The 12,112-nt window shown below is 38.1% G+C and overlaps 1 protein-coding gene across 3 annotated transcripts in view; it reads right to left on the bottom strand.

Annotated features, from left to right (window-relative positions):
* Positions 1 to 1,033: 1,033 nt before the first annotated feature.
* Positions 1,034 to 12,112, bottom strand: part of LOC113041568 (retinoic acid receptor gamma-A) — a 54,142-nt gene continuing 43,063 nt past the window's right edge. For all 3 annotated transcript variants that reach the window (XM_026200170.1, XM_026200171.1, XM_026200173.1), the window contains 7 exons: positions 8,395 to 8,543; positions 7,075 to 7,216; positions 5,298 to 5,461; positions 4,657 to 4,833; positions 4,348 to 4,552; positions 4,018 to 4,176; positions 1,034 to 3,102 (listed from right to left, as the gene is read on the bottom strand). In XM_026200170.1, the coding sequence (XP_026055955.1) occupies positions 2,735 to 3,102; positions 4,018 to 4,176; positions 4,348 to 4,552; positions 4,657 to 4,833; positions 5,298 to 5,461; positions 7,075 to 7,216; positions 8,395 to 8,543 (1,364 nt within the window). In that variant the 3' untranslated portion in view covers positions 1,034 to 2,734. The remainder of the gene's footprint in view (positions 3,103 to 4,017; positions 4,177 to 4,347; positions 4,553 to 4,656; positions 4,834 to 5,297; positions 5,462 to 7,074; positions 7,217 to 8,394; positions 8,544 to 12,112) is intronic.

Raw genomic sequence — 12,112 nt, 5'->3', positions numbered from 1 at the left:
TTAGCGCTAATCTGTGGTGCACTATCGCCCTCTGCTGGATTAATTCTTCGCGGATTTAAATGTTTCACATCCGTTGTTTTACTGTAAATGTTGTCTGCTAAGATTGTGTTATTATTTACTCACCGTCGTGTCGTTCAAGACGAGTATGATTTTCTGTAAGGAACAAAATTATTTTTTTTTTGAAGAAAGTCCTAACTGCTTTTCGTTTCTCCTCAACAGAACAGAGTGTGACCAGGCCCTGTTAAGCGTAAAAACGGATACAACATCATAAAAATATCATAAATATAGCCTATACGACTAATACATTATATTTCAAGTCTTCTAAAGCTATCTTACATTATTGTGAAAAGTACAAACCGAAATTTGAGTCATTATTCACGGCAAAATCCTCGCTGTCTCTTTCTAATCTTTTTCTTGTTTCCATGTTGAAATTTGGCGGGCGGACGCAGCGGCGTGGAAGATTTACGTCATTGTGACTTGATTTCATCACACATTTTGCTTAACTAAAAAAATAAATAAATAAATAATAATAATAATTTTTCTTAACTAAAGCTAATTTTGCGTATAATATACAAATGAAAATTAAGGTGGAGCTAGTTCATTTAATTATTAACGACAATGAAGCCAATCCAAGTAGGTTTGCCAGGTTTTCACAACAAAACATTCCCAATTTCTACTCAAAACTAGCCCAAAACGAGCTGTGTGTAAGGCCCTTTTAAAACTTTATTTAAATGTTTATTTACAAATTCATAAATGCACATTTTAAACTCACATTTAACAAGTTTTGAAAGGAGTTTCAGTGATTGGATGGACACATGCATAACTAGCCTATATTGTAAAACATTTATACTTAATTTATTGTCTTCAATTTATGCCAACTGAAATAATAATAATACTAATAATAAAAAACTTGTATTACATGTAGGCTAATAAAGCACAAAATATGATACCTAAATTTGATGATTCCTTAAAAAAATTCTTCAAGCATATTCTAAATTCTAAATAGTAAATAAATAAATGAATAACAGAGAGATTCTCAAAAAAAAAGTTTATTGTGCCTCTTATTGTTTATATGGCTTTTTATATAACAGAATTTGTTGAACACGAACAAAGGACTGACAATACATTAGCCAAGTTTAGAGAACAAGAAAAATATGACGAAGAGTTAAAGTAATCTCAACATTCCACTTGCTATACATGTGGCTGTGGTGCAACTCTGAAGGAGAAGAGGTCAGTATGACAGCTCACACACTCTCTGACAGCACCACAGTGATGACATTCGTTTGACAAAGTACTACACTACAGCTTATTGAGTGCAGCCATCCTCACATTCAACACACAAACACACACACGCGCACATCCACACACACAGCTGAATTCTGGTCATAGTTGTATTGCTTGACTGAGACTGATACCTTTTAATGTTCAGTGGCACACGACCACCAAATTGCATACTGTGTGTTTTTGGCAATAAAATGGATTAGGTAACATTAGAAAAAGAACTCTATTTCTATAACGAAGATGAAAGTTCTGCAATGAAGTTCTGTGTAAGATACGCAGATTTACTTCAGTTAATGGTGTCACGGCGAGATTTCTGAAAGGTAACACATAAATATTGCCCGTTTCTAGGCTGCAGCCAGACAGCAAGCGTTTGGTCCTTACAGAGATGCCCTGAGTCTGATGTAACATGCTTTTTAAAATGTGTGTGTGTGTGTGTGTTCGTGTGTCAGCACGGGTCTGCATTCCTGTATTTCATCGTGATACATGAGATTCAGAAAATTCGTCCGGATGAATTTGTGTAGTTATCCTGAAGAACCGTCTGGGCCGATGAGGTCAAAGTTAATTCCACTCGAGTGCTGCATAACTTCTGCCTGAGCACTCTGAATGAAACCGGTCCAGTATGACATCATATGCATGATGCAGAGACTTGAAGGTAATGGACATGTGGGTGTTTCTGTTTGGAGCTGGGCTCCCTGACAGGAGTTGAACCCTACAAGCTGCAAACTTTGGCACAGACACACCATTCAATTGGCAGCGAATCATGTGACGCAATGAAAGCCGATACGTAATGGCATTCCCCTAAAAACACGGATCATTCGACGGGAGATACCCAGCCACTGAACTGATTATCAATGACATCTAACGCTGAGCCAAAGTGCCCAAGAACCCAACCAAGCAGCTGGATAAAGACTCAGCAGAAGTCTGCCAGTTATAGCAATCCGATTATCTTTCTGTAAGTCTGCCCAGGAAAGCTATCCAAACAAAATATAACTAAGAAAATAGTATACAGGACAACAAAACATATAAAAGTATATATAGATATGTATGGGCTTATTCATAAAATGTAAAGAGAACAAACTATCTCAAGGCTGGAAAAGTCCAAATGATATTCGAAGGCGTCAACGACAACAGAAAAAGATTAGCATTTTCAGTTCTCATCCTGTATTTTCTTTTGAAAGACTTTTTTTGAACCCGTTGAGAGTCAGCTGTTAATGGTATAAGTCCATTTGGCTTCTCCTTTTCAAAGTAAACAAGTTTTATAAAAGCGATGTTATTTTGTAGGAAAAGCCAGCTGTTTTGTCTTTCACCTTCCCTCTCGTTCTGCGGGAGAGGTCCTGAGAAGAGGTTTTTTACGTGAGTTTCCTCAGATCGACTCACTGATGTCTCTCATCGTTGACCGAGTGGCCTGAGTTAGGAGTGTCTGTACAGGTAAGGCTGGAAGAAGAACGCTTCCTCACTGAGCTCTTCCTCCATGGCTCTTTCTGGACACATCCGCATTGGGTTCCTGGCCACCCCAGGCCTCTCCATCGCTGTCTGTACCCCTCTCCTCCTCTCCGTCATCGTCATCGTCGTCCTCCTCCTCTGGTGAAGGCTCGCTGCCGTTCTCCGTGGCCCAGCTGTCGTCCTCGTCCTCCTGCTCTTTCTTCACAGTGAGCAGGGCCGGCGGAGGAGTGGGCTGTTCAGGCTCGGGCTCGGGCTCAGGCTTCTTCTCTGTGGACTCAGCCTGATCCTCAAAGGCTTCTGGGTTTTCCAGCATCTCCCGGATGAGAGGAGGCATGGGACCTGGGATCTCCATCTTGAGAGTTATGGCCCTTTCTGCTCCTGTTGCACACAAACAATTGATTTAAGGACGGTGTCATTTACATAATACATAATATGTATTAGGGTAATTAGTACCAAGCAGAAAGTGAAAGTCTGTTTAAACTGATTTTCACACCAATTTTGGGCATCAATGTTTAAAATTATACAGTAAATAGATAAATAGATTTTTATTGTTCACATTTATTGTACGATATTTAAATATACACTACTGTTCAAAAGTTTGGGGTCAGGTTTTTTTTTGCAAAGGTTGTTTTTTGAATGTTCTATTCAGCACATAAATCTGAAATATTTATTATGGTTTTCACATAAATATTAAGCAAAACAACTGTTTTCAACATTGATAATAATAAGAAATATTTCTTAAGTACCATATCAGCATATTATAATTATTTCTAAAGGATCATGAGACACTGAAGACTGAAGTAATAATGGCTGCTAACAATCCAGCTTCAAATAGAAAAAATACATTTAAATTGTAATAATATTTGACAACATTACAGTTTACCATATTTTTGATCAAATAATACATAAATAAAAAAATACACACACACACACACACACATAGATCTGTTACAATTGGCAGTGTATTTTGCATTAAAGGACGATTAATCTCTTTCGTCAAATGCCTTGTATTTTGCATTGAAGCATGTGAATGATGGAGTGCATCTTGCTTTTGCTCAAGTATGCAAACTTTTTTCAGAGACTCAGAAAATTTGCGTTGCCCTCTGTGTGAATACCATCGATGCACAAAAACACTGGCAATAATGCTGCTCTTGGTTTGAATAGTCCTCAAGTTCACTAATGCATTTGAAAAAAAAACAAACATATGATTTTCATCAAGATTTAAATCTTGCAAATCAACCAGAATAGTAATGCTGAGGTGATTTCCATGTCTTTTCTGGCTAGTAAACTGACCCTTGGTGCTGATGCCACGTAGGTCAGTGATCTTCATCAACATGCGAGGGAACATGTGAGGTTTGTTGGGTCGGCGGCGGCGTGCATAAATCTTCAGAGCTTCCAGGAGTGGCTCCTGCAGACGATCCACACGCTCAGGCTCCTCAAGATCCATTCGGTCTACAGAAAAAGAGGTTAGTGTTAGTATAGTAGTACCTCCATTCATTTTTAGTGGTTTGGAGGTTAAAACCAATTCTGAATATTAGCTAAATCTCTGTTAATAGTTTAAGTATTTCCCCTGTTACTTCATCTAGGTGGCAGCAGGTTGCAACAAAACTGCATGTGTAATACCTCCACAAATGAGGCAGATGGCACTGAGGAGGCCAGTCTCTGTATCATCCATCTCAAGGGGCAGAAGCTGACCAGCAAAGGCAAACACCAGGTCAGTGAGCGGACCGAAACCAGCATTATGCATCTGAGTCCGGTTGAGGGTCAGTCCATCTGAAAAAGTCATTGTGTCCTGCTCAGGTGTGTATCGCGTGCAGATTCGCAGCATCTGCAAGAGACAGAGACATTTATGAGGCAAAGAATTATGTGAAAGTAATGAAGTAGATGCATGGTCTACATCAAGGTGAGATTGTTAAAGGAAGGCACGCATACTAGAATGTCCAAGCAGGCTGATTTAAGGAGGGTGATCTGATCTGCGATGGTGAGGGTGGTGAAGCCCGGAAGGCGTTTGGCAAATTCGACAATTTTAATGATGCACTTGGTGGAGAGCTCACTAAATTTGTCCCATAGACCCAGGTCCAGCTGAACCCGGTGGTCTGAGCTTGAGTTCTGAGGAAGAGAAAAGGAGAAAATAAATTAATATGTGTGCAAAATAAATCATGTATTTATCCACATGTCATTCCAAACCCATATTGTTATTTATTCCATGGAACACCAAGAGAAATTATGCAAAAAATTTGAATTTCAAATTCTTCAACTTTATATGGACCACTTTAATGTCAGTTTTATGGCTCTTTTTTGTCATTTTGGAGCTTGATGGCCCAAGTGCTCATTTCCTTTCATTATATCGAAGATTGTCCAGGAAATTCTTCTGAAAGAATTTCACAGGAGAAAAAAGTCATACAGATTTGGAACAACATGAAGTTTAAATAAATGACAATATTTATCTTTTATCGTTCTCAATAATGGAACATGTTTATCACACTACATCTGACATGGTCCGTTTACACCGCAATAAATAAATTCCACATTCCATTGCTGACAGATCCGCTCATTTTCAGAAAAAAACTCACCGTGGTGTATTTTCCCAGCTGGCAGAGTGAAGGGAAGGTCTCTTGATGTGCTTTGCTCACTTTGTTGACCAGCTCCTCTAGTTCCCCACTCAGCTCATAGCACTCTGGTGGAACAACCTCATCCTTCACATCCTTCTTTTTCTTATTTCGATCGTTGCGCACAGCTGAGATTCACAAAGAGAGGCAGCTTAATTATTCTACAATGAGTTAGCTTCACTCATAATTTGACAAACTATAATCTTAGTACTTGAATGCAGAACCTAGTGAAACTGATGTGCCAAAAAAAAAAAACTAATGATGATTTTGAGCTTAATTCCTCAGAATGTCTAACCTTGTACAATGAAACAATGTGTTTAATATATAGTAATGTGGAACAGGATTTTAGCTACTCGGAGATATATATATATTTTATTTTTTATTTTTTTCTTTATTTTTTCCTATGATGCCTCTTATTACTGATTCTTATTTTTTAATAAAATTTTAAATAAAGTATTTAAATCATGAATTGGGTACAACAAATGACACACACTCACACACACATATAAATATATATATATATATATATATATATATATATAGTGTGTGTGTGTGTGTGTGTGTGTGTGTGTGTGTGTGTGTTTTATATGTTGCTTCTTATATCACACATTCTTATTTATTTTAATACCATGACAATTGTATATATAATAAATACCACCATGACATTTAAATAATATAAACATGAAAATAAATAATAAGAATATATATTTAATTTTCATAAAAAACATTGTATATTTACAAAAATAATTTAATTGTATAATATTTATTTTCTATAGAAATTTCTTTCTATAGATTTTGAGGGGAAATATGGCCAGGAAAAGTTCTTGACAGGTTTTGTGACGTTAATCTTGTCGCTTATCAACTGTTTGAAAAATCTCAAAATGAACCCATTTATCACGTTGCATTATTGCATGTTTCTTGGATAAGACACAATGTTACTGTATACTGAATTGCAAATGCAATCACTAAAACATGGCCTCAGATCAGGCTCCGTGGGTGTTTTGGTGCGTCCGACCCAAGGGAGACAGCCCTGCCAACCCTACCCCCCCACCCCCCTTCTCTAGCCCCCCTCCCATTCTTTCCTTCCTCTCAGGATATCCAGTAATAGCAAAAGCACAATGTGATCCCGGTCCTTACACACATCCCATACATATAAATGCACACATACATGTCCCAACGGACACATAGAGGCCCAATGTGCCACTCTCCCCGTGACATCATCGCCGTGACCCTGGCGAATGAACAAACGCATGCCCCAGACTCGCTCTCTCAACCTCGGGCTATTGTCTTTGTTACAACACAAATCTGTTAGCGCCAAGTCATAAAGTGACTAGAGGAAAGGCTACCAAAGAAATCACACCTAGCACTGATGGATTGATGTGGGTGAAACTTCAGACACGAAACCCATTTGTGAACATTCATACAGAGCTTTAACCTCCATGCTAACCAGCTTTATTGGTTTGTGTTTGAACTTTTATTTGTCTTTTGTGTCTTCAAGTGTCTCAAACTGGCAGTTTACAGCTGTCTACAGTTTGTTTTTGCCTCTCTGTCCCGGCGCTCAAGTCTCACCACTCTAAATTTGTCTGTGTGTCTCTGGCTTGTATGTCTGTTTCACAGCTTCTAACCTATATCAGCATGTCCCCGTCTGTCTCCTGTCCCGTCTCTATATTTGTGTTTGTGTATGCGGGTCTTGGATGAAGGCCAAGGAGCCCTCGTGCCTGACAGAGACCTGAACCCTCACCTTCCTTGGACATGCCAACCTCGAAGCACTTCTGCAGCCGGCAGTACTGGCAACGGTTGCGTGTGACCTTGTTGATCTGGCAGTTCTTGTCACGGTGGCAGGTGTAAACCATGTTCTTCTGAATACTGCGACGGAAGAAACCCTGGAGCAGACATCCAAGAGAGAGCGGGTAGGTAAGCTGAAGAGTAGGTCAGCCATTATCATTTCACTTACACAAGCTGTCAGTATATTGTTTAAAGTTGCTGATTTGCTAATGTCATTTTGTTTTCTTATATAAAAGTATAGTTAAAAATCTGATAAGTGATGGCCCTTATACCTGTCACCACACATTAACCAAATGAATGAAAATATTGTTATTGTGCCAAATGTAATATTACTTATGACAAATGGCTTAGAACTGGTGTTAATGAAACTAACTAGACCGGTTTAGACAGGACATGTTATTGAGTTCATGAAATTGTTTTTGTATGTAAACATGTGCTAGACCGTTTTTTCAGCATTTTGTGCCATGAAGGTCACATTTTTTAAGATGCTGTGTCAAGTCAAAAATAGACAAGATGGTTCTTATATGTTAACTGCTCCTTAGTTGAAGAATAATTTTTTGCATTTCTTTTTTTTATATTACACAAACACGCACAATATAGGACAATTAATTTATTGGACTTTGGTACCTTTCATCATAATGCCACAGTTTTATATTGTTTTATGATGTTTGAAAGCAATGAGCTGCTTAAATCTTGACCATAGTTGTATTTAACCACAGAGGTATATGGTACAACACATATTTTACCCCTTAAACATAGTAAAAATGCTGTATTGCATTGCTTCTCACTGCTTTAAAGGGACAGTTTACCCCAAAATTAATGGTTTAGTCAAGTGTTTGGTTACCAGCATTCTTCAAAATAACCTTCAATGGCAAAAAATAACTTATCTAGGTTTGGAACAAGTGGAGGGTGAGTAAACGATAACAGAATTGTCATATTTGGGCAAGCTATCCCTTTAACATACTGTCCACATTACTCTGTGTCTCGTGTAGCTGATACTGCGCAACTGTATCCTTTTCAAGTGACCTTTTGTATGTTTTCATAAACATTTTTGCTCCCTGCACTACAAGTTCCTCAGTCAGTCTTAGCTTCTTGGTGTTGACAGGAGCGAAAATACTTTTTAGTATTCGAGTACTTTTAACATGCGAGAGCGAAACCTCCACGTCTCTCTCAGTATTTTTCGCATTTTTGCCAAACGTCAAGACAAATTGTGTAACAGACTCATGAAGAACATGAGATTCGTCAGGCCACAGGTGATGGGAGTTCAGTTGTTTACCTTGCAGCCCTCACAAGAACTGACACCATAGTGGTACCCGGAAGACTTGTCCTGGCAGACGAAGCAGGGCTTGTAAACACGGGGTGGAGGTGGTGGAGAAGGGGAGCTAGGCACCATCTCCTCCGAACTGGTGCTCTGGGTCTCCACCGCTGAAGAGAAGAGAAAAGAAAACATCAGACGCTTCGTCTAATCACATCACTTCACACTATTTACACAACACAGGAGGATTTAATGAGAGGGAGATATTAAACGCCACATGGAGAGAAGAAAAGATCCTACCGTGAACCTTTTAAACCGTATCTGATTTCAAAGACACACAAGGGCTTTGAAAACCATCATGATTACTCGCTAAAGCTTTTTCATGATGCCCCCGAGCAGAAAACACAAGATGCCACCCATCGCCACTTTTTAAATCTGTTATTGTATGCAAAGCATCTGCCAACTAGGTAAAAGTCAAGTCTAGTTAACATGTCTGTTGAATTCATCTCCTATAGCTCTGCCCCCCAGCCCACCCTGTCCTTAGGGGTCCAGGATTTTAAGGGATTAGGCTGCGGTGATTGACACTGGAAAGAAAAGAAAACACAAACAGTTTAACACTAGCAGACAGATAAGCGGAGCCGATAAGACAGGTAGCTCATCTATGTCACAGCCTGGGGGGCTTGCAAAGTTACTTTAAAACTGTGATCATGTGTCTTACAAACAATAACATATACAAAAAAAAAAAACAATTTAACTATTGACATGAGTGTATCCTTACACCCTTAGTTATTACTTTGATATATCACACCAGATTAAACTCTTTATTTCACATTTGCACATGCCAAAGTCAACTTTTGCCCTTGGTCATTACAAATTCAACCCCCCAGCCTTCACCCTTGCCATTCTTTGACACACAAACCCTATTTTTCCACTTGTTTCCCGGCCCTAAATTCCTCAGTGCAGTCCTGCTAGGTTTTAATAGAGGACCCTGCTCGTAAGCTAAGCCTATAAAGGTGGTCTCATGGCTGGACTGGAGGCCCCAGCCCGGCTGGTGGGGTCTTTATTAAGACTCAGACACCTCAGGCAGCCATTCACACCACCAGCTGTAGCCCGAGCTAGTAAAAAAAAAGGCCCAATCATAAAAATAAAAAAAACAGAGAGGCTCTAAACTTCTAACTTTTATTGCCCCACCTTCTTCAACCATCTTCAATGGAAAGCCTAAACTTAACCTACAACCCCTCCCTCGCTGTCCCACCACAGGATTCAGCAAAAACCACCAGCTTGGCCTTTTACAAGAGTTTGGAGACTTCAAAAGAAGAAAAGGGGGCATAAAAAGAGGAATTTGATAGAAAACAGAAAGAAAAAGATGAGGGTGGAGGGGTGAACGAGCAGAGGCAAATAGGCCCATTTAAGGTCGAGCTCACATACAGTAGGGCCTTCTGTTCATGGCCATGGTTACAAACAAATCGCTTATTCTTCAAGCGAGAGTGAGAAATGCAAAAGCTTTCTGAGTATATGATGTATAAAAAAGCTAATTGCATTTGAACTAGCAACGTGCATGACATTTGTTTCCCAACTGTAGTGCTATGTCAAGTTAGTTATTTTTTTACTTTGAAGTACGATAAAGGATTCTTATGAGAACAGGTTCCAGTTTCGTTTAGAAAAATCAACTGATACAAATTTTCAGTGCTGAAACGAATATCCGATTATTTAGAATGACGTGCCGATATAGATACAATAGTTTGATGGTTCTCTTTTTTTTACCTTTTCAAATGTACAATTACACATTTTTGAAAGAGATGTAAATAACTTTGTAAATAACAGGATATAATCAGCCCTGATCATTGGCTGTTTTTGTATATCCGACAGAGTCAATAATTACTCAGCCATTGCCTATTATTAGCCGATATATCGGTGCATTGAGAACACTAACTAGCAAATTACCATCAAAATAACTGAAGAAGTAACGGAAAAAAAGGTTATCAAACATAATAGGTCACATTAAAGTTATAATTCTAGTATAAACCCCAAACATGTATGCTATCACAACACATACGTGTTTTGAATACTAAGTATATGCTTTGAACTAAATGTTGCACACCAGGATCAATGCTCTCAACTGAACCTAGCGTGAACTCATTTGTTTATATAGCAATACTGGCAATATGCTGGTAATGACAAGCACCTGAAAAGGATCGCAAACTGCATGTGGCGTGAAGAAACAGCTAATGATTGACACCATCTGAGTAGCTGAGAGTAAAAAGAATGGGAGGGGGGAGAGGGACAAAAATCCATCAGAATCTCTCAACAACCCGAGACGGTTCCTGCCGTAAAAACCCCGGTCGCTTTCCCTCCCTCTAACACCTCTTCCCAAATATCAGTCAACACTTCTCCCAGGGTGCACAATGGGATGGGTTCTTATGTCAGCCCAGAGGCCCTCTCTGAGTCCCCTCTGCTAAGCTCTCCTCTGTTTGGGAAACAAAGCGCTCTGAAATGAGAGGCCTCCTTATCAGCTCTCCAGCCAGGGACTTAATTTGCATCACAATGCTAAAGCAGAGGGCGGATGGCTGCTGACGGAGGGACAGGTAGAAGCCGACTGCAGTTATCAGCAGACGCTGTTCATTTCCTGCCTGGTATTGTGTTTCTGCCCAGAACTGGTCTCTGTGTGTCCTCTGTACACAAGTATTCCAGGTGGACCGTCCTATGCTAATCCCAGTGTCAACCCAGACAAAGTGTCCCTGTTGTAGGAAAATGTCCATATCTACAAGCCGATACATACAGCACACACCAGGGTAAAGTAAATACACAAATGCAATTTTTTTTACAGATAAGTAAATATTCAAACACACACAATGATCCAATTCTTGGAAAATATACATACATAAACACAACAGGGGTGTCAAAAACATAATATTTTAATAAACATTTTCAGTATTTATGTTATTTAAAATATTTATTCAAATTATTCATATACATTTATTATTATTAATATATATTTAATATTTAGAAATAAAAAAACATATTATTACATAAAAAATATACATTTTACATATATTAAAATATTTATTTATGTTACTAAAAATATAAGTAATATTTTTTATAATATAAAATAATATAATAATAATATGATTATAAAATATTCAATATTTTTAAATACATAAATCATAATTATAACAAACATGTTTGTTTATATAATCATAAAACTATTAAAAAAATTAAACAATAAAACATTATTATATAAATATTAATATTTAATATAAAAAATATTCTGCATTATAATATAAAGTATATAATTTAAGTATTTCATATTTATTAAGAAACTTTTAACTCTTAAATTGATACAATTAAAAAGTATCTAAATATGATCCATAACATCTCTATTTAGGTGAGATCTAGTGGGTAAGTGTCAATGCCCACAATGCCGTGCACATAAACATGCATGCATACTATAAACATGTCACTGTTGCTGAAGAAAAAGTGGTCCAAGTTTAAACCCATTTCCTGAAGAAATGACTCTGGTAACACAATAAACAAGTAGTGCAAACAAATCAGGCCACATGGGTAACAGGAAGTGAGCTGTGACCTTGAGTTTTTTTATCTTGGTTCAGAATGACAGTAGAAAAATTAACGAGTACACAAGTCTAAAAGAACAAAAAATAACAAGTGTCAGCTTCATGTGTTTTAAGTGTTGCAACACTACTTTTAGCTGAACAGCATATGACGCATTGGCTGCGGAACA

The sequence above is a fragment of the Carassius auratus genome, chromosome 23 (assembly GCF_003368295.1).
Source record: "Carassius auratus strain Wakin chromosome 23, ASM336829v1, whole genome shotgun sequence".
NCBI lineage: Eukaryota > Metazoa > Chordata > Actinopteri > Cypriniformes > Cyprinidae > Carassius > Carassius auratus.
The sequence above is the reverse complement of the archived record's forward strand: the minus strand, read 5'-3'. Positions and strand labels throughout refer to the sequence as shown.